Source organism: Rhipicephalus microplus, chromosome 5 (assembly GCF_043290135.1).
Source record: "Rhipicephalus microplus isolate Deutch F79 chromosome 5, USDA_Rmic, whole genome shotgun sequence".
Taxonomy (NCBI): Eukaryota; Metazoa; Arthropoda; class Arachnida; order Ixodida; family Ixodidae; genus Rhipicephalus; species Rhipicephalus microplus.
Window position 1 is genome coordinate 220,391,088 of NC_134704.1, and position 23,362 is coordinate 220,414,449.

General features: G+C 49.2%; 1 protein-coding gene across 1 annotated transcript in view; it reads right to left on the reverse strand.

Moving 5' to 3' along the window:
- LOC119173513 (uncharacterized) overlaps positions 1-23,362 on the reverse strand; it is a 273,757-nt gene that overhangs the window by 134,867 nt on the left and 115,528 nt on the right. Inside the window, exon 7 of the mRNA XM_037424309.2 lies at positions 4,785-4,933. Within this exon, the coding sequence (XP_037280206.1) occupies positions 4,785-4,933 (149 nt within the window). The remainder of the gene's footprint in view (positions 1-4,784; positions 4,934-23,362) is intronic.

Genomic DNA, 23,362 nt, shown 5'->3' on the forward strand with positions numbered 1-23,362 from the left:
ACTTTGAGACCCCACACTGGCTGCCCAATGTGGGGCTCTTGGAGCATCGGACAACAGTTTTCGCAGTTCGGTGAAAGCTTTTGTTTGAGCCAGGGAAGAGTAGGCCTAGGGGGACTTGCGTTGCTAGCGTCAGCGGTGTGCTTTGTTGAGAGCGAGGAGGTCGATTGTTTGCTGTGACATGTGTGAACTTGTCCGCCCTAAGTTTTTTTTTTCTGCTCTCAAGTTTTTTTTTTTTTTTTTTTTGAGGTCAGCTTTTAAGAACGTTGTTCACTTGGTACGGGAGCCATGCGGTCTGCATCCTGGTGTGAGCAAGGCACGTAGACTGTAGGCCAAGCCCGAAGCGAGTGAGTACGGAAGCCTTGTGGATGGTCCGATTTTCTGTAAATAGCTTCTTCTATCTTTTTGGGCTTCCGGAATCTGGCTTCGTTGCTGTCTTGTCTTGCAGCTGGACGCAGAGCGTTATGACACCGTCCGGGACGGTGGACGCCGATGGCTCGGTAAGCGGCTGTGTGTGGCGAGCGAGTAGGGCCACCTTACAGAGTGGATGTCTCCTTATGGCTGCCTCTTCTCACCTAGGCTGGGTGGATGCCGGGTGTTGTCAAGCGACTCATTAAGCCTAAATCTCTGCACAGCCATTTGTCGCATGTGGCACAACTAGGTGGATCATGGTGTTGAGGTATTGCACTTTGCTTCCCTCACTTTTGTTCATCTTGCGATGCACGGGTTAGGAAAAGCGGCCTTTGTATTTATTTTAGCTGAGCGTCTCGGTTGGCGCCAATGTATTAGCTAGCAGTACTGACCATCGTACCACGTGGGCGAGGAGCCGGAAGCTCCCTTCCCTTTGACTTACTGCATTGTTCTTTTGAGTCTTTTGAATGTACGCAGCAGGAGTGATGTAACCCCAGCTGGCTGTCTTCTGGACGTCGTCTTTGCTGTTGGCCAGGAATGCAGTTGAGACATCGGATGATGAACATGCCTAAGACCTGCGCAACTGCCTGCAGTTTGGCGCCGTCGTGAGTGCTGATCGCAACCACAAGTTGTGGCGGCTTGAGTGACAGCTTTTCATGCTGACGGCAACGTTGCCGTAGCGGGACCGGTACTGGGGTGAAGTCATCGAGCCGAACAGTGTAGCAGTGTCGATCGGCAGTGGTGTCGTCGTGCACGGACATTCTTTAGGACATGTGTTGCCATCTTTTGTGAGAGCTTGTCTAGCTTATTTCTTTCATGTTTGTTTTTTCAGGATATGGTTTGTATTAAGGTTGGGGGGATGTGGGGGCGCTAACACCCCCCTGAAAAGCTGTTTGCGCCTTGTGGTGCACATGTCTTGAGCAGAAGCCGCATTCAGAGGTCACAACTAACGAGCGGTAGGTAGGTGGAGCTGTGCTCGCGAGCGGTTGTTATCATCATCTTCATGGTTCGAGTGCTGGCGCCGGCAGTGATGCTTGACGGCAAGCCATGGTGGCGACACGAGAGGGATTAGCGGCTTTCTTTTTTTTTGACGGGCGACGGTTGGCGCAAACGGTTGTCTCTCGCGGTGGGACCCAGGTGCATGGCATCGTGGGCCGTCTGCTGGGGGCCCTTGTGGTGAGTCAGGCGTTAGCGACCCCACCTTGTGTTTATCATGTTGTTGAGTGTTGTGTAATATTGTCTAAGGTTGTTTAGCATGTTGATCGCAATTGATGTAATAATTCGTCATTCTAAAAGCAGTTAAATAATTGTGTGTTTGCTTCGTTTCGACTGTGTCTACTGTGTTCGTTCACTCCAAGAGCCTGGCTCTCGCCACATCGAGACCTCACACATGAAAACTGTTTAATTGGCGAAACTTGTGGCCAGAAAACTGAAGGTCAAATTACAGCAACATATACGGGCTGATAGCGGCGAACAGAGCATCGGCTAGTGACCAACTAACAAGCGGCGAAGCGCAGCGGCATTTATACACGAATACAGTCGAGCCCGCTTCTAACGAACCTGAGCGTGACGCAGCATCCGTTCGCTGCATCCCGAAGTTCGTAGTAAATGAAACACAGCTTTTGAAAAAAAGTGTGCGTGAAAACACAAAATTTTTATGCCCCCAAAAGTCCGTGATGCACGTGTTTCGAATAGCAGAAGCGATAAGGGCGGTCTTGAGTTCATTTAAAACGGCAGGGCGCTCGTTCACCGAGGCACTGACTCCTAAGTTTCATCGTTCTCGCAATCTGATTCCTCCAAATCGCTCTCGCCACGTACTTCATTCACAATGCCCTAATCTGCGCACAGTTCCGCAGTGTCTGCATCATCATCGGCTGTAATTAAACCATCGCAACAGATGTCCCACCCGCTCTCCCAAGTCGGAGTTGAGGACACGCTGCCACAAATCACCGCCGCAGTGGTCCTGTTCGAAAGCTTCAGGCTCCGCATCGGGTCCGACGTCGACAAAGTCGGCCTCCCGAAAACAGTTTCGCGCGCATCTAGCCATCACCGCCGCCCACGAAATATTCACTATCTCTACAGCTGCATACCAGGACGCCCGAAGCAGCAAGTTGGCTGCCAGGTGGTCAACAGCTATGAGCAAGCGCTCCGCAACGTGGCCCCTAACGCGCTGATTACGCTCAAGCCAAGCGGTCACACTTTCGACATTTTGTTGAGCGGCTTTGTGCTAGTCCTCCCATCAGCCATCGTGACCACACATGCACACCAAGAGCGAACAAGACCCGCACACGCGACACACATGCCAGAGCGCATGGAACAGCTCTGGGCCCGTTTCCAGTCAGAAAACGAAACTAATTCGAGCCAGCGTGGCGGGCGTCGCAGAGCGGTGGAGACGGGCTACAGTGCCTATTCTAGCCACTGTAGACGGGCGAAGGGGTTGTGATCAAGAGAGGAGAGCAGACTTGCGAGAGAAGGGCAAGGAGTTGCGATAACGAGGGAGGATGCAGCGGGAGGGCGACCTTGAAAACCAAAACACACGAGAAGGAGGCAGGTTGGGTGGCTTGCTTGAAAGGTCCGCGAAACACGCATGTAGAAAAAACTTGGAAAAAGTGCATGGCCGCCTGGATCGGTGCGCGCAGCAGTGTTCGAAGAATCGGCGGCCATGGTCAAAAATCGTTTTGTTGCGTCGGCAGGTTTGCGTGGCCTCACGAACTTCGATATTTCGCAATTCGTTCCGCGCAAATTAACGGCCGTTTTCGCGCTTTCACACGTGCCCGGAAGGCATGCTGAGCTGAGTGCGAAGTAAGCGAGAACAAGTCCTAAACACGAAACGAATCGCAAATTATCAGAGTCGGTGGGGTAGCGTATGCGCGTGCCCTAGACGCAGGCTATCGGATACAGTCGGTGGCCGACGATGTTGGCCAATGGTCTGGTCACTCTAGGTTGGCAACGTCGACAGTACCAGCGATCAAGAACGGGGTAGATGGCCGACCGGTCTTCGAAAGATCGGTGGCAGTGTGAAAACACGGGCCTCGTCTGTCAATGCGGGGTGCTGAGAGTAGCAGGGGGGCAAAGGACGGAGGGGTGCGTAACAAAAAGCGGTCGGGGAGAGCGGCAACTAGAGGGGCGCGGAGGCAGGGTCGGCATTTAACAATAAGAATGTATGGGCACCTCGCCGATGCCTGATCGGTGGTCGAAATTGATTTCCCGAGAAGTCGGCAGACCGCTGACTCTGTTCGCTGTAACCGATCAGTGGCGCTCGGAGACGTTCGTCGTAAGTGCGATTTTGTGCCATTGAACCAATGTATATTTTCACGGTCACGCGGATATTGCTCATCTTAAGCGAAAGTTCGTTTTAAGCGGGGCTGTTATATGTGCGCTCGACTGTATTCCAGTCTTATCACTGGCCTTCGCGCAAGCTCTAGAATAATCTCGAGTGTTCGCATCCAGCAGGCAATCTTAACAGACCGATCAGCAATGATCGTGAACCTTCTTGAACCATAGTGCGCAATTTACACTGATCATTTCTGACCCAGGCTTTGCGGGCAAAAACTGAAAAAAAAAGGGAAAATGCAAAACGCAGGTAGCAATATGAAACACTTCAAGACTTAGGTGGTACCTCTTGAAGCACAGAACTGCAACATCTACACCAATCACAAGCCTCTTACTTACGCCTTCTCTCAACGTCGCAAAAAACTCCCACCTGTTCAGCAGAACCAACTCTCGTTCATCACAGAGTTCACCACCGACATCCAACATGTCAGCAGGAGTGACACGGTCACAGACGCGCTTTCACGTGTAGTCACCATTAGCTTGGTGCACATAACAGCAAATCTCCTAGCTGAGGCTCAGACTACGGATGCCGAACTGCAGGAACTTCTGAAGGGCACATCCTACAAGAGGTCCTCATTCCAGGGTCGGTAACCACAAACTACAATATGATTTCTAGGAAACTGATAAAATTGTTGATATCTCCTGAGTTAAATAAAACTACATGCAATATTAACAAAACTGCACTGATTTATGTGGCAGTATTGAATTTATACATAGTGCACTTGTATAGCAATTATGTTTATTCAGTGCACCACAACTGTAACCTGCCAAGACAGACACTGCAGTGACGGTTGATGACAACCGTCCGAGTTAACAAAATCTTTGGACTGAAATACCGAAAGCACAATGCCACTGAAATAACGCGTGTCTGCCAGCTGCAACCTTCAGACAGGGTGAAATTAAAGTTTAATTAATGTAAACCTATGCATCGCGTGCTGTGGCATAGCACTTCTTTCCTTCCTAGACACGACTCTCTTGAGAACAGCTTCCCGTTCGTGCAGCACAATGAAAAGGCCTGCTCCCTGAAAGAAGGAGTTGCTTACCGCCTTCATGAGGGTGAAGACAAGGCGTGGATCTTTATTGGCACCACTGCTGATGTTTAGGATAGCCATGTGGTTGGCCTGCATGCCAATGAAACGAATGCGGTCCTCTTCCGCGATGCGGAGCAAGTTCTGCGTCTGCACCATCAAGTCTGCACCCAGAAACAAGTAAGACAAATTCAATAACTTGGTCAGCTACCGCACCAGGCTTCCCTGGTGGCAGATTTTAGCCCTTGAAGGGCTGCACTTCTTAGGGTGTTGTGACACCAAAAGTTTGAGTTTGAGTAATGCATTGAAGGATAACTGACACAAATTTTAAATTGTTTCGGATTATTGTTCTAAATAAAAACACTGGTGCTCAGATCCCTAAGAAGAATATCGTAGTGCCTGCAAATGCAGTGAATATGTTTTTTTAATACCACTACCTTAAAATAGGACTTTCAGTTTGGATGTTGAGAGGCCATCTTGCAGTGACGACTAAACACAATCAGATGTTAGAGGAAAACAACATCTCTTGAAGTACTTGCAGCAGCTTTCTCGGTTGGAAATCGTGAACATAAACAATGAAGACATCCATCCATCCAGTGACTACCACACCAATTTTTGTGATTCGGGCTGCAGGCAAACCCAGTGAACTACATCCGACTTCATTGCCGTGAGGCTGGCTTACAAAGGCTGAATGATAAAAGCTTTAAAATCACAGTACATAACATATTTTATACATATTGTCTGGCTCCAGTGTGTACCAACGAAACTAAACATGCCCATCTTGCGATTCTTCAAAGTTGTGTCAGTGCTCTTATAAAGGTACAACTGGCAAGGTGAGGCTTGGTAGGATGGTTCCATTCAATGAATTTCGATGCTCTTTGAGGCACAAGTTGATACATCAACCAGTCCGGTCTAAGTATATACAGTGAAAGCTCGTTAATTCACACCTCATTAATTCGAAATTTTAGATAATTCGAAATGGTCACCGCAGTCCGGCCCGCAGTGCATAGGAGACCATGTGTAAAACGATTCGTTAATTCGAACAGAAATTGCTGCCTCTACGGATAATTCGAAGCGCGCGCCGCTGAGCGTCATCATCGCCATGTTTAACACTAGTGGAAGCTTTTACGGTCGAACAATAGGTGGCACGACCAGTTTTTTTTAGCTTCAAGTGGCCTCCGAGCGAAGGGCGAGCAAAGTATGGCCTCCAAAATTTAGGGAGCAATTTTTTTTTTTTCGTAGCTCTCCTGCTATCTCAGCGCCTGGCGCCACTTGCACGCGGGACCCACGGGACGCTGAAGAGTCGGCGGAGTAGTCCTAGCAGTCCTAGGCCGCTCCCGGCAGCGTCACTTTGTTCCTCGAGCACGATGTTCGTTCACGTCGTCAAGCCGTCTTTTTCCGCATCGAAGTTTCAAGATGCCGCGAGGAAACTACTCCGCGAAGACTGTCAAGAAGAAGGTGGAGATTTTGCGAAAGGTTTACCAAGGAAACTCGAGCAAATACGAAATTGCGAGGAAGCACGGCATACCTCCGAGCATGTTGTCAACCTACATACGCAACAAGACGGCCATTGAAAACGCCTATGAAGCCGAGGATTTTGGCGCCAGTCGAAAAAGGCTAAGGACAGCGAAGTTCCCGGAACTGGAGTCAGCTTTGATTATCTGGTTTAAAGAAATGAGAGCCCAGAGTATCGCATTGAGCGGCCCTATCATTGTGGCCAAGGCAGCCGATTTCGCCCTGCGCTTGGACATTGAAGACTTTGTCGCCTCCGAGGGATCGTTTCATCGTTTCAGGAAGCGGCACAATCTTGTATTCCGCACGTTATCCGGCGAGGCAAAGGAAGTGGACGCCGAAACATGCGCTACTTAGAGAAGCTACACCCTGCAGCAGTACTTGGAGAGCTACTCACCACAGGATGTGTTTAACGCTGACGAGACAGCGTTATTTTTCAAGTTGCAGCCAGACAAGACGATCACCTACAAGGGAGACAGCTGTGCCGGCGGCAAGCGCAGCAAAGAGCGTGTCACTGTTCTGGTCGCCGCAAATATGACCGGTACGGAAAAGGTCCCCCTTTTTGTGATTGGCAAAGCACTCGAGCCACGGTGCTTCAAAAACATTCGCTCACTGCGGACGGAGTACGCCACAAACAAGAAAGCCTGGATGACAGGTGACCTATTCAGGAAGTGGCTACTGAAATTCGACAGGCGAATGGAACTGGGCGGCAGACGCGTTCTTCTTGTCGTCGACAACTGTTCGGCGCACAAAGTCGACGTTGAGCTGAGAGCAACTACGTTGGTGTTCCTTCCGGCAAATACGACTGCGGCCCTACAGCCAATGGACCAGGGTGTGATAAGGAACGCCTTTATAGGCGTCACGTGCTGGAGAGAATGATTTTGTGCGCGGGCGACAGGAAGGACTTCAGCATTACGCTGCTCACTGCCATGCACATGTTGGTGCGCGCATGGAAACAGGTGACCGCAACCTTAATCGCAAACTGTTTCAGCCACAGTGGATTTGCAGATGGAAGTGCGCAGGATAGTTGTGACGTCGACGTGGATGGGGCTGAGGAGCTCATGCCAGCGGCGTTGCGTGACACTCTTCGGAGCGTACGTTTTGCCGATTATGTTGAAGTTGACACCGGTGCATCGGTGTGTGGTGCCCTGACTGATGAGGACATTATCGCTCTAGTAGCCGGTGCGCAGCCTGTTGCTGGAGAGCCAGAAGGTGAGGAAGACGAAAATGAAGCGTCTGTGCGCCCGTCAGCTTCTGCTGTGATGAAGGCACTTAATGTGGCGCGTCTCTTCTTCAGCTTTGAAGAGGGTGAAGAGGATTCCCTGCGCCGCGTCCGCGCGCTGGAACAGAGAGCCGCAGCTGTGGCATTCCGAGAAAAGAAGCAGATGGTCATCGCCGACTTTTTTGGCCAATAAATATTTCTCGTGCCCCCACCCCCGAAATCCACCCATTTTTGTTTACTTTAATTATTTCGAATTTTGTTTAATTTGAAATTGCTCAGCGTTCCCGTGGAATTCGAATGAACAAGCTTTTACTGTACTTTCATTCGAGCTCGATACCCACAATTCAGTTGCTCAAACGCTGTGCCGAGCTGAAAAAGCCCGCCAAATTGCCCATATTAGCACACTGGCATCGCAAGATCGCTCCAAGGAAAGGTATGATCAACACCACGACACTGTTTCATTCGAAAAAGGGGACCTCATGTGGTTGTGGACTCCTCAGCGAAAACATGGCTTATGCCAAAAATTTTTAGCGCAGTATGTCGGTCCATTCGTTATCGTAAATCGCCTGAGTGACTTGACCTACGTGGTGGCACGCTTGACGTCAGCTGGTCGTCGGTCAAGCCAAACACAGTTGGCGCATGTAGCTCGTCTCAAGCAGTTCCATCCCACACTACGCCAATAATTCGGCTCGCCCAGCAGGCTTTATCTGTGAACCGGGGAATGATACGGTATGAGTCGGGCCATATTTTGGGGACAAAGGTGGAGGAAGAGAAAGTTGCAAGTGGAGGAAGTTGGAAGAGGAAGAGGAAGAAAGCGACGTGCTGCATGCAACTAGTGAGGGATGGTTGCAAGGCGTCAAAATGAAATGTTTTTTTGTTTCAGTTTTGGTTTCATTCATTTGTGAAAGTTCCCCCCCTTTTCGGCCCAGAATTAAAAGAAAACCAGTCAAACCTCGTTATAACGAAATTGAAGGGGGAGTCTTAATTAGTTTGTTAAAGTCCATACTTATTTCTACCGTTAATTAGCCAGCAAGAGAGAATGTACTCATCATCGAATATCACAGCAGCCCGCCGCACAGAGAGAAACTGCTGTCAGAAGGCAAAAAATTAGCAAAACAATAAAGAACAAAGCACTTTATTTTTGCCTAATACAGGACACCAGCTGGCAGGCCACTTCGAAGAAAAACAGTCCTTAATAGACTTTTGCCGACTCTTCCTCCCGTGAATGACTGCTTTTTGAGCTGCAGCAGCTATTTCGAGTCAGTCCTCGCCGTCATCGTAACCACCAAAAAAAGCGGTGCAGCAGGTCTGTTGCAGCCAGCACTTGCGCGGGCGTCTGTCTGTCAGATTTGTCAACATTAGGCTCTGGGACATTGACACATTCTCGTCATTATTGTCATGCGCCCTCTTCACCGCACGCAATATTTCTACATGTGACAACTCTTCTGTTGTCACCCCATCAGCATCCACACCTATGTGCAGAAAGTGTCGCAGTCAGGCACAACGCCGGCGTAAAGGAGAGCATCCCACGATGTCTGCGCCTGATTGCCGGTGGCACCCTCACTGGCTACATCGCCGAAATCTTCGGCTACTTTTTTTCTTCTTCATCCGGGACTCAACTGTTTTCAACATTGCTGACTTCTGCTCGATTGTTATCTTTTTGCGCTTACGTTTGCCACTGTTATTGTCCATCTCGTGTCTAGCGGCGGAAACTGATAGCACTGTTGCTCTTCCACAGCGAACAACAAGGAACAAAGCCACAATCTCTGCCATCCCGGCGCGAAGCTGAAAAAAAGGAGGTCAGATGCGTGGGCGTGTCAACGTGTTCCACAGGAGAGGGGAGGCTGGCTGACGTGCACGCTCGCGGGAGTTGCTGCCGCGGGTGAGTCCATTAGTTCCTGGGTGGGCTCGGCAGCTGTGCGAACGTGCAGCCGAATCAGTTTGCCTTCATCATGCAGGTACTCACCATGCCTTCTAAGTTGTTCCTGCTGTTTCTCATGCCTGGCTTCATCGGACCGTCAACAATTCCCGCCCCCTTCCACAACGGCACTTCAAACTTGAATCCCGCTACTATCGCTCCGGATTCAGCAACAGCGCCGGCACTGCAAACCTTGACCCTCGACCACACGTGGACTACCCCATCAAGACAGACATCATCTGCAGCCACGACTACAAAACAACCGCCCCTGTCCGCGCCGCATTGTGGGTTCGGTAGCTGTGCGAATGCACAGCCTAATCCGTTTGCCTTCATCATCCAGGTCAGTAACAGAAGTGCTTTTCTTGCTAAGAAATTGAGTAATTATTTTTTAGTTCAGCTGCCGAACCCACAGTGCTGTGTTGTGATTATCGTTGAGTGTGCGCAGGTCATACGCTCTTTTTTGCTTTTGGCGGGGGAAGTCGAAACTTACCCTGGGCCTCTCACTAGTGAAGACTTGCTTACAGAATTGCAGAAGCTATTCGCTGGACAGAATAAGCTTATTTCCGACATGTAATAAATTAAAAACCAAATAAAAACGACGGACGTAACGATAACAGATTTGTGCAAATGCATCACTGACCTTGAAAAACATTGCACGGCCCTTTCATCCATGCGCACAGAGCTGGTTGACCTAAAGACACTCACAAACGAAATGACTCACAAGATCGGTAATCTCGAATCCCGTGTAGACGACAGTGAGAACCGTTCGAGACGAAACAATCTTATATTTGATGGCATTCCGGATACTACTAAAACTGAAACGTATTCGGACTCCGAAGAAATAATAATTGAGCGTGCGCACCGCCTCGGGCACTTCTCAGAAAACCGCATTCGACCCATAATTGTAAAGTTTCAATCATCCAAGACAAAAGAACTTATCCTTTCCAACAGCCGCAAATTCAAGGACACAGGCTTCAGCGTGGGCGAGGACTTCTCCCCTGCCATACGACATGCGCGCAAACATCTAATTACTTTTGCAAGAACTAAGTCAACAGCTTTCACTGTGCACTTCAAAACCCTCTTTCTCGGAACTAAACGCTACGTCTCTGACGAGACATCGCAGTCTGTGAAAGAATTAAAATAGCAATCATCTCGTCCTCGACCAAGGCCAACCTCCCTTCAAATTGTCTCCAAATCAGCTTTTTAATTTTTCGTGATCTTCACTAACATTAGAAGTTTCATTTCGAAGCGCGAACACATTTCGAATCTGGCTTTTTCATCCAACAGCGACTTTCTTATATTAACCGAAACATGGTTAAATGACAGCGTCTCTGATCAAGGGGTCTTGGCCGATTTGCCTAATTTTCAGCTATTTCGGAACAATCGAAAAGATAAGAAGGAAGGAGGAGTTCTTATTGCCATAAACCAAATAATATCCTGCTCGTTAGTTAACCTGCCATCTGACCTTGAAATAATTTGGATTCTTTGTTCTGCTAAGCCCCAGTCAGTATTACTTGGCATCTGCTACAGGCCCTTGTATCGCTGTCCTGACTTTTCTAATAACCTTAATGACGTCTTAAACGAAGTTACAAAAAAGTATCCCAAAGCCCCCATAGTTTTGTTCTGTGATTTTAATTTTCCGGGTATTAACTGGCCTAACCAAACAATGCCGTCAAAGGCACAAGGCGAAGCCGGCGCTTTCCTGGACGTTTGTTTAAATTTTGATCTTTCACAAATGGTAACTGCACCAACACGTGTAACACAAGAGCGTGAAAATATTTTGGACCTAATACTAACCAGTCAACCAGATGACACGGGGGGACGCTCTAGGTGCCGACCAGTGCGGACGCGCGAAGATCGGCTCCTGCTTTCAAGAATGCTTTCCTGTGGTATTCACGAATTTGTCGCCGAGTTTTTACTCTCATCGTGTGCCTAAGTTCTTAAGAAATCAGCAGATACCCCCTTTGTGCCGGTGAGTGCACTTTTAAACCGTTTTTTGGGACATTTTTACACGGCAACGCAACCGGGGGATTTAGGCCTAACCAAGGAGGCGATTGTCGCCGATGCGCCGGCCCGGCGCCAACGCGACTCAACGCTCTGCGCGTTCCAGTATCTGCAAATGAGAATGGAATACCAAGTAGATGGAGAGGACATCTCTCCAGAGGATTGCACGGAAGAAATGGGTTGGAAGGAAGCTGAAACAAGACGCTCAAGGAACAAGCAAGCCGCGGTTAGCGTTCCTGCTGCCAAGGGTTCGACCGAGGCCGGCGTTGCGGGAGACGCTCGAGCCAGTCGTAGTAGGTATGACACCAAGCATACAATCGTGCGAGCTGGACGCATGCCGCCACTACCTAAGGACTTCAGCAAAATTGTGCTACGACCACGTGGAGGATTAAATATCTCGAGAATTGGCACTGGAGCCGTGGCAGACGCGATAGTACTGGGGGCCGGCGTCAAAGAGGAAGAGGCCATGCAGGACATCATCTGTTCCAACTTGCAGCAGAACATTATGGTGGCAAGCACTCCGGACCAAGACAGAGCTTCAAGATACCTCAAGGTCAAGCAAATTGACATTGGAGGCAAAGTTTTCGAGGTTAGCGCGTACGCCGCGGCACCCCACGACACTTGTAAAGGAGTGATTCGCGGGATCCCCGTAAGCGATACTCAAGACATTTTGACCCGAAAGATTGTGAACGCGAACAACCCGCTCGCGCTGCAGGCCAAGAGAATCAAGAACACCGGGACAATCATCATAGCGTTCGAAGGACACAAGGTGCCCAGATTCGTGAGATATGGACCTTCACTTTTGCAGTGCTCCCTTTACCGCAAGAACATCGATATTTGTTACGTCTGCGGAAAGCTGGGACATCGGGCTGACGTCTGTCCGAACCCAGCTGAAACAATCTGCAGAGGCTGCGAAATCAAGAACCCAGATAGCCTGCACCAGTGCAATCCAAGATGCAGGCTGTGCGACGGTCACCATCCCACGGCCGACAAGGAGTGCAAGAACAGGTTCTTAGTGCCATACGTCGTCAGACGCAGACGTTGGGAAAGATCGCGAGCAGCCGCAGAAGTCCGGGACGCATCAATCACATCGAGTCCAGACATCAATGACAAGCAGCTTATTCCAGCCTACGGGACCCAGAGCATCCAGACTACACAAGAACAGGAAAGGCGGCCCCACTCCAGGGGGAGGTCGCGTTCCAGAAGAGGTTCTAGACCCAAGGCCCGCTCCCAATCACGGGGGCGCTCGTGTTCTCAAGGTCACCATCAGGGTCGGGATCAGCCTGGGCGGCACCCGAACGGCCAGCTGCCTGGCGTTCAGTTCGAGATCACGGCTTCACATCCGGGGAGGACGCCTGCAGTTACTTCGAAAGGCAGCTGGGCTGAGCGAGTGCGCAACGGCGGGGCAGAGGTGATGACAGGTAAGCTGCCAGAGCATGATAGAATTGCACAGCTAGAGCAAGAAAACGCGAGACTTACAAAATCAAATGAGAGGCTATCAGCTGAGTTAAAGGAAATAAAAATTCTTCTCACTAAGCTAACCAGCGCGCAATCTTCACAGCCAATGTCTCAGCCAGTTGATGTCCCTGTGGCTGAAAACGTGGGGGACTCGAGAACCGCGAAAAAGAGGGCAGTCATGGCAGAACACGTGGAAGCCAACCAAACGACCATGTCAGATATGAAAGAGGTGTTTGAGACGCTCAGCAAAGTAGTAGCCAATCTTAGCGAGCAGATGGGTAGGCTACAATCAAGCGTGGCGGCACTAGGAGAGCATATGACTTTGCGCATTACAAAGGTCGAATCATATCTGCACAACACAGCAAGGCCTCCTCATACACCAAGCTCACCCCTTCGGCCACCAATACTAGTGGTACCAAACCTGTCGACAGGTGCAGCATCAGGCTCTGGCCACCCATGTAATAACCATGATGGCAGCGCTACGTGAAGCATTTCGTATCTGGCAATGGAACTGTAGAGGTTACCTTAAAAAGAAGGCAACCCTGCAGCAGTATATCAGGAGCAGCCAAGAAAAGCCTCATATTATATTATTACAAGAGACCCTTTCACCGCAAGCAACGTTGCCTGGATTCCGGCCTGTAATAGGGGATACTGAAGGGAGGGGAGTCTGCACTTTCGTATGCAACAAACTAACGCACGTAACCCATGACCTCAAGATAGAAGCAGGCCGATTGGAACACGTCTTGGTAGAGATCGTGCCGGGTACCAGCAACCGTCAGAGCATTTTCATTCTTAATATATACAGCAGTTTAAAGGAACAAAAGCAAGGGTTCAAGACGGTTCTAAAGAAAGCTGTTAATATCGCCGAGGAATGTCCACTCGTCATAGCAGGTGATTTCAACGCCCCTCATCATACATGGGGTTACAAGTACAACACTGGGAAAGGAAATCGACTTTGGCAAAGTGCCAGTGAACTTGATCTCACCCTAATCACAGACCCCAGCCTACCAACAAGGCTTGGTACATCTTGCTGCAGGGATTCCACCCCGGACCTTACATTTGTAAGGAACATCAAGAAGGCCCAGTGGATGAACCTTGCTGTAGACCTAGGGAGTGACCACTGCATTCTTGCCACTATCTTCTCCGTGGAGCATAAAAGCAGAGAGAATTCCACTTCACAGACTGGGATAAGTTCAGCAAGATAAGGATGGAAAGGGAACAAGATGGCCACAGACAAGGCTTGGAGCAGTGGGTCAAACAGATTAAAGATGACATCAAATCCGTCTCCTCCACCATTACCACAGATCTTCCGGTTGAAAGAATGAATAGCCGGCTTGCTCATCTTCTTGAGGCAAAGCAAGCACTACTGAACCGTTGGAAGGGTCAGCGCCTGAACCGAAGACTGAGGAAGAAGATAGCTGAGGTAAACAGATCAGTCGAGGAACATTGTCGCGCACTATCGAGGCAGCAATGGGACGAAATCTGCAACTCCGTCGATGGTCAGATGCGCAATGGCAAGACATGGAATATGTTAAAGCATCTCCTCAACGAAAACACCACCAAAACAAATCAAAAGCATGTCATCGCTCGAATTTTGCATAAAGAGATAGGGCACACTACAGAACAGCAAGTTGTCCAGCAGCTCGTGCATAAGTACCTCCCAATCAAAAGAGGATTGGCACCACCAAGTAGACAGTACCAGGGCACGCCAAATCCAGGTCTTGAGGGCGACTTTAACATCGAGGAGATCAGAAGAGCCTTGCATGATCTCAACGGCAGGTCGGCCCCTGGTCCGGACGGTATATCAAACAAGGCCCTGCGTAACCTTGATGACGATTCAATTGAAACCCTGAGGGATATGATCAATTCAGCATGAAAAGAAGGCAGGGTGCCAGAGCAGTGGAAGCTGGCCAGCACGATCCTTATTCCTAAGCCAGGAAAGCCCCCTAACTTGGACAACATGAGGCCAATATCCTTGACATCATGTATCGGCAAGGTCGCAGAACATGCCATACTGCACAGGATAAACAAGTACTTGGAAGATAACAACATATATACACACAATATGGTTGGATTCAGGGCAGGGCTATTCACACAAGATGCATTGAAGCTTATCAAACACCAGGTCATTGACAATGAAACCAGAGACGTGAGAGCCATTCTGTGCCTAGATCTAGAAAAAGCGTTTGACAACATCCACCATTCATTCATACTCGAAGCAATTTCCAAGCTTGGTCTAGGGAAAGCCTTCTATGACTACGTATGGTCCTTTCTTACAGATCGAAAAGCCGTGATGAAGATTGCAGATATCGAGACCGCAGAAATCGAACTAGAAGCAAGGGGCACGCCACAAGGGGCAGTGATTTCACCAATGCTGTTTAACATTGCCATGATTGGACTGTCAAAGAAATTATCGAGCATTGAAGGATTGAAGCACAGCATCTACGCAGATGACATTATCATCTGGTGCACAGGTGGAAGCGATGGGCAGATTGAGAGCGCTCTGCAAGAGGCGATTGACACCGTAGAAGACTACCTTCGCCCTTCCGGGCTCAAGTGCTCCTCGAGTAAGTCAGAACTTTTGCTTTATCGGACTGCACGCCGGGGACCAAAGCCCAGGGGATGGAAGCCGTTAAACCAGATAGACATCCATCTCCGTACAAATCAAGGGGATGCCATCCAGAGGGTCGGCTCCATCAAAGTCCTGGGAATGCTGATAGAGTCTACCGGCACCAACAGCAAATCTATAGCCAAGTTAACTCGGAAAACAGACAGTGCGGTGCACCTCATACGCAGAGTGGCCAACAAAAGAAATGGGATCAAGGAAGACAACCTCATCAGGTTGATGCATGCGTTTGTTCTAAGTCACTTCACATACGAGGCAGCAATGCACAACTGGTCAAGAGCAGAGTCCGAGACACTGAATGTGCTCCTCAGGAAAGTTATCAAGAAGGTCCTGGGCCTACCCATACATACCAGCACCGAGCGTCTGCTTGAGCTTGGCATACACAACACGCTCGAAGAAATAGCAGAAGCCCAAGAGAGAGCACAGTTTGCAAGGTTATCTACTACAAGGTCGGGGAGAATGATCCTGCAGGAGCTGGGCCAAAACCCAATAGCAATCAGACGCAATTACAATGATATCCCTGACAAAATCAGGGATACTATCACGGTATCTCCTATACCGAGAAACATGCATCCAGAACACAACGTCGGAAGAAGTGTAGCGAGGGCCAGGACTATACTTCGTCAAGTCTCAAACGAGGAACGAGGGGTCGTATTTGTTGACGCGGCTTCCTACGCCAATGGGAAAGCGTTTGTGGCAGTGGTAGTCGATGGGGCTGGCCATGTCGTCAACTCAGCGACGGTCAGGACGAAAGACCCAATCATTGCGGAACAAGTGGCCATCGCCTTAGCACTCAAGATGGATAACATTGAAGTGGTCTACAGTGATTCCATGGCAGCACTACGGGCGTTCGCCAAGGGGACGGTCTGTGAACAAACGCTAAAAATACTGCAAGGCAAGAACATAACACATCATCTTCTGAGTTGGTTCCCAGCTCACCTTGGACAAATCAACGATTCCCCTCCCAATCTCAACGAAGCAGCACACGAGGCGGCGCGAGAACTCTCCAACCGCGCCTCCCCGGGGATGCGTTCTAGCGGTGAAGGGGATAACCGGGAAATTCTTACAACATATAACGAGCTCGCTAAACATTTCTACCTGTCTAGAAGAATTTTTCCTCCACCTCACAAAAATCTAACCCGGCCCCAATCACTTACATTAAGGCTTTTGCAAACGCGGATGTACCCTACTTTGAAAATGTTACACGTCATGTACCCTGACCTATATCCAAGTAATCTTTGTCCACATTGTGGGGAAATAGCTTCATTAGAACACATGCTCTGGCAGTGCACCAAATTCGCTCATTTATCGCACATCACCTCTGCCAGATGGGAGGCGGCAATCCGCAGCTCATCCTTGGCAGATCAGCTCTGGGCTGTCCACCAAGCCCGCGAGGCGGCTGAGGAGCTTGGCATCTCAGTCCCCACGTGGGAGCTGCCCGCAACACAGTGATCTGTGTTTTGGAGGACCAAATAAAAGTTTATCCAATCCAATCCAACCAGATGACACGGTCTCGATTACTTATCTCCCCGAAATAAGTGACCACAAGGTCATCCATACCGAATTCGCATTTAAACCGTTAATTCGTTAAAACACCCAGAAAACCATTCGGTTGTATGACAAGGAGAATTACGAAGCAATAAATTTGGCGCTCAATGCATTCTTATCCAGTTTAGAAACTACTTTCTTTTACCGGTTTGTCGAAGAAAAATGGACATTGTTTAAGGAAAAGGTCAATGAATTGACTGACAGGTTTATTCCGAAATCCCACTTCCGCGCAAACTGCCAAAAGCTGTGGTTCTCTAAAACTCTGAAAAGATTAGAAAACAAGAAAAACACATGTTTAGGTTAGCAAAAAGACTAGAAGACCCGCAAAAGTGGCAGAAATACTACGCAGTTGAAAAAGCTTATTTATGCGCAGTCCAAGACGCAAAGAATTCTTTTTCCTGCGTTGACTTACCAAGCATGCTGACTAACAATCAAAAATTTTAGCAGGTGTTGAACCCCCCTGCATACTGCCCCGATGACTCTTACCAGTGAATTGGGTCACGTATTCACCGATGATCAATGCGCTAACATCTTCAACACCACTTTCTCATCAGTGTTTACCAAGGAAAGTAACGTGTCATTTACAATACCACCCACTATTATAGAATGTGCTATGCCACTGGTATCGTTCACTGCTAATGGAATTATGTGCTTAATCGACACATTAAAACTTTCCTCCTCTTCTGGTATTGACGAAATCAACTCCAAATTCCTTAAGAATACAAAATATATTTGTGCATCTTTTCTATGGTTGCTTTTCTCATAGTCACTTTTAACAGAACGTCTACCAGATGACTGGAAGAACGGGAAGGTCGTTCGAACTTTCAAATCGGGTAACAAAAACTCGCCATTAAACTATCGTCCCATATCTTTAACCAGCGTGCCCTGTAAAATCATGGAACACGTCATCTACACGCATATCATAGACTTTTTTGATTCAAACAGCTTTTTTATCCAGCACAACATGGTTACCGCAGAGGTTTCTCTTGTGAAACGCAACTGGCCTTATTTTTTCAAGATTTGCATACTAACTTGGACTGTAACTTGCTAACCGATGTCGTATTTCTAGATTTTTCCAAAGCGTTCGACAAAGTACCCCATTCTCGACTGTTACTAAAACTTTCCCAGTTAAATCTTCACCCGAACATACTAAATTGGATCAGAGAATTCTTCGCAAACCACTCCCAGTCTGTTAATATCAACAACCATACCTCTAATCCTTTTCCAGTAACATCCGGAGTACCCCAGGGTTCAGTTCTTGGTCCCCTTTTTATTCCTTATATACATAAATGACTTGCCTTCAAACCTAACCTGTAAAACCCGCCTGTTTGCTGATGACTGCATTATATATGACACTGTTACTGACATTTCAAAACAGTCATCCTTACAAGCCAACCTAAACTGCCTCCAGGAATGGTGCAAGCGCTGGCTCATGCACCTTAACCCGAGTAAATGTAAAGTCGTTTCATTCTATCGCCACCGCATGCCGCTTGTGTATCCGTACGCAGTTAATGCCATCCCGCTAGAAAATGTTCCGTCATTCAAGTATTTGGGCGTCACTCTTTGTAGCGATCTTTCATGGAACATACACATCACTAATATCATTTCATCTGCAAATAAAACATTGGGTTTTCTTAAACGCCATTTACGCCTCGCTCCACAACACGTAAAATTACAAGCATACAAATCCATCATTCGTCCTAAACTAGAATACGCATCGCCAATTTGGGACCCTCGACAATCTTATCTTACACATGCCATCGATTCGCTTCAAAACCGGGCCGCTAGATTTATTCACTGTTCATACTCTTCCACTGTCAGCGTATCTGGATTGAAAGCAGAATCTGGTTTACCAGATCTAGAACTTCGCCGTCGTATTGCCAGCCTGCCATTGTTCCACAAAATTTTTCATGTCCCTTGGATGCCCCACCTTATATCGTTCCCACAACATGCATATCTCACCACACGAGCCATTTGCTTCAAGTTGCTCGGCCACGTTCCCAGACTTCTACTTTTTCTGCCTCGTTTTTTCCACGTACCGCACCAGACTGGAACAGCCTTCCCAGTGAAATTGCAACCATTCCCTGCTTATCATCGTTCATAGAAAATATCAATTCAAATTATCAATTCAAATATCAATTCAAAATATCAAATATCAACACTAGGACAACAGGCATGTCGGAATTCTAAGATTTGTCAATGTCATCTGATGTCGTGTTGCAGAGTGTCGATCCTTTGGCTAACACGGGGGCACTGTTAGGACTTTCCGACAGCATAAATTTTGGTCGTTTCACGCGGGACAATTAAGAGGGTGCAGAGACCACGTTAACAGAAATTAGGCCTACAATGGAGAGTGCCACGCCAGGCACTCAGTCGCCTCGCGATGCGAACAAAAGCGGCTGTTGTAAAAGTTGCTCCGACACACGGCGCAACTGTAGGCGAGTCTGCGGGCAATAGTTTGCCGTCCAGCAAGATACTCTTGCAGAATGCGCTGTCAGTTATGCAAAGCCTCGCAAGCGCCCTGCAGAACACAGCGCAGGCCCCCGTGCAGACTGTGCAACCACGACTGCAAGAGCGCCAACGAGTATCTTGACCGTTTGCTTGACTATCAGCAGGCGACGGGACTTTCTGACGCCGAACTTCTCAAGCGTATAATCCTGGTGTCACTCATGGAGCAAGCGGCTCGATGGTTCCGGCTGATTTGACATCGCGCTCACACGGTACAAGAGTTCCGTAGCGTTCCTGTGGCAAATTCCTACCAGCTAATTATGAGTGGTGTTTGCAGAGAGAATTGGAGCTACGAACCCAGCAATCCAGAAGAATTCTTGCTGAAGTATGTACGGGCGATGGACGAAGTGTATCGTCTCGCTAACCCTCATGCCACCAATGCAGAAGAAGTCGAGCGCGTTATGCGACACGGGCACCCAACTTTTGCGGCGCACTTCAGGGGATGCAAGTTCACAAACCTAGAAGAGCTCGCCACCGAGACGAAGCGCATACAGGGGGACATCCTCGCTGCGTGATCGTATCGCCCACCTTCGCCCGCAGTGCAGTCAATCGAGCACCGCTGTGCGTAAAATGGCAGCGCGGTAGCCTCGGAAGTATTTAGGGGTAATGCGTCAGCATTGTTTGCTGATGAGCACATACCACGCGGTTGGGAGCTGTCAGACCACGCTTTAGACACCTACGCTTACACTGTCCGTACAGCCTACCCCAACCTCCCGCGTGACATTCCACGGCAGGAGGCGCTGTTGACACGAGGCCTACCGAGCCGCGCAACCCTGAGCAAGGACCAACTGATCGAGGCGACTTACGATCGAGCCGGCGTGGTTTCCGCGGTCCTTGCTATCGATGCGGCGCGCCGGGGCACATTGCCTGTGAATGCGACTGTATACCAGGCGGGGAGCGAACGCGCGGTTCGAGAAACGGACGGCGCCGCCGTTGAATTACATCAGTCACCACGCGACGATCAGTAATTCCACTGATGCGCAGGTGATGTCGTAGACTTGCCCGCGCCTCTGATAGAGTTAATGATAGCTCGAAAGAAGTTCGTAGCATTTTTGGATACTGGACAAGCGATTCTCTATTCGACGACGATGTGTTGCACCATGTCCACGAGAACAATATCCGCTTGAGACAAAGCAACACCATCTTCCGCCTTACTACGGGCACAGCACAATCGAGCGGCGCGGCTAGGCTAGTGATCCGCTGGGAAAGACGCGTGAGACGACAACGTTTCGTGCATCTTTTTGGGCTGTCAATGTCTCTAATCCTGGGTTGAGACTTACTCGCAAAGTCGGGTATTGTCATTGACATTGCATATGGCGGTTACCGGGAGCGCAACCGAGAGGCACTAAAGCTTTTCTCGAAGGCCCCCGCATTGACAAAAGCATGCCAATTGCAGGGAGAGGCGCGAGTATGTAGGGAGGAAAGCGTGCAAAGAAAGCGAGTAACCACCCCGCTGGAACAATGTGCTGCGCTGCAGGGAAGGTCAGTGCACAGTTTTGGTAGAGACAGTGCCTGCCAGAAGGGGAACGAGCGGAGCTGTCGTCGCTGTTGTACAAGTACGACGCGATGTTTACGGACCACCCCGGCCGCACTACGCTGGTCAAGCACAGAATTGACACGGGTGATGCACGACCTTGGAAACGCAATACCTGAACGATCAGCTTGGCTAAGCTGAAAGCACTTGACGCCGCCTCAAACGAACTCATCGACACAGGCGTAGTTGAGAGGTCAAACAGCCCATAGGGTTTCCCAGAAGTTCAAGTTCCAAAGAAAGATGATACATATCGCCTTTGTGTAGACTACCACAGGCTGTATGAGGTTACGAAGAAGGGCGCGAATCCTTTTCCCTTCATTTCATCGTTAGTATGCAACCTAGGCGGGGCGAAGTACTTCACTATGCTCGACGCTAGCCGTGGATATTTTAAGGTTGAGATGGACAAGCGGGATAAAGAGAAATCGGCTTTCCCATGCCACAGAAGACATTTACAATTCAGGAGAACGTCTTTTGGCTTGGTGGGAGCTCCTGCTACGTATCAGAGGCTAATGGATCGTGTTCTGGGAGACGCAATGTGGCAGCCCGCACTCGTATATTTAGACGACATAGTGGTTTACTCGGAAACGTTTGAGAAGCACTTGCGCCACTTGAGAGACGTTCTAGAAAGGCTGAGGTCTGCGAGCATCACTCTGAACCCAAACATAGCTTAGATAGCGGCGACCTGAATAATGTTATTGGGATTCACGCTTGACGAGGGTCGCATTTTGCCAGATAAAGGTAAGCTAGAGCGATAGCTATCCATCCCCGAACAATATCGTTAAGCTGAGGCACTTTCTAGAGATGGTAAACTTTTATCGCCAATTCATTCCAGACTGCGTGGCAGTGCAGGCGCCTTTGACGAAGCTTTTGAGGAATGGCAAGCGTTGGGCTTGTAGCCAAGAGCAGGAGGCCGCACTGCATTGCCTTACAAAGTTGCTGGACAACACAGCCGAGCTGCAGCTACCCGATTTGAACAGAAAGTTCGTGATTCACACAGACGCAAGCGATCTGGGCTTAGGAGCAATGCTGCTTCAGGAGCTAGGAGGATCCCTCCAACCGATCGCGTTGGCAAGCCGTACGTTGATGCCGGGGGAGAGGAACTACTCGGTAACCGAGAAAGAGTGCCTTGTGATAGTTTTCACTCTCCGTAAGTTTGACTTTTACATTGATAAAGTTGCGTTGTGATTGACACTGACCACATGGTTCTCACGTGGTTGAGACGCTTGAACGAACCAAGTGGCTGCCTGGCGCGTTGGGCATTGCTGCTGCAGCGTTACGACTTCACCGTTTGCTACCGCAAGGGTAAGAACACTGCCGCAGCCGATGCACTATCGCCTGCTCCAGTTGGACACAAGGCAAGTCATGTGACTAACTCAGAACGAACTTCGAGTGACACACTCGCGCTAATAGAAACAGTGGAGCAAACGTTAGCTTGAGGCAAAAGCGTGAACCACTTAGAGGCTGTCCTTAGTGCAGAGATTGTTTTCAGCAGAAGGAAACTGTTAGAAACTTAGCAGAAAGATCCATTTTGTCGAAAGGTGTTCGACGGGCTCCAGGAGCCGGGTGGTAGTGAGGCCACCGTGCACATGGGGGCAGCTGGTATTGCTGGCGGTGCGGAGCGGGCAACAGCTGGTAGTGCTGTGACCGCACTGGATTTATATCTGCCGGATTCTGTCGGCGTCCTGCTGAGGTACATCCTATCCAACGATGACACAAGTGAGTCATTCAAAGTCGTGATACCGCGCACGTTGAGAGGAGCACTTCTTAGCTACTTTCATGATTCACGCATTGCTGGGAATGTGAGCAGCCCTAAGACTTACGTTAAGTTGTGTGGCCTCGATACCTGGCCAGGCATGAAGCGGGATGTAATTCGCTATGGCCGTTCATGTCGCGTCTGCCAAAGTGTCAAGCCACGAGGCGGACGTCTGCCCGGCCTCATGCAACAGATTAACAGTCAGACTCCCTGGCAAATCGCGGCAAGTGGCGTAATGGGCCCGTACCACACAACTGCTTTTCCTAGCAGGATGGATCGTAAACAGAAACAAGTTCTTGCTGGTGATCACGGATCAAGTCACTAAATGGGTGGAACTTTTCCCCCTTAGGAAATTGATGGCTCGAGTGATCTTAGGGAGGTTTTTACCAGGTTTGGGTTCCCTGAGCAGTTGATTACAGACGAGTCATATTTCACTGTGAAGGTGTTTGTTGAGACGTGCGCCGCGTTGGGCATCAAGCACAAGAAAACAATCACCTATCATGCTCAGTC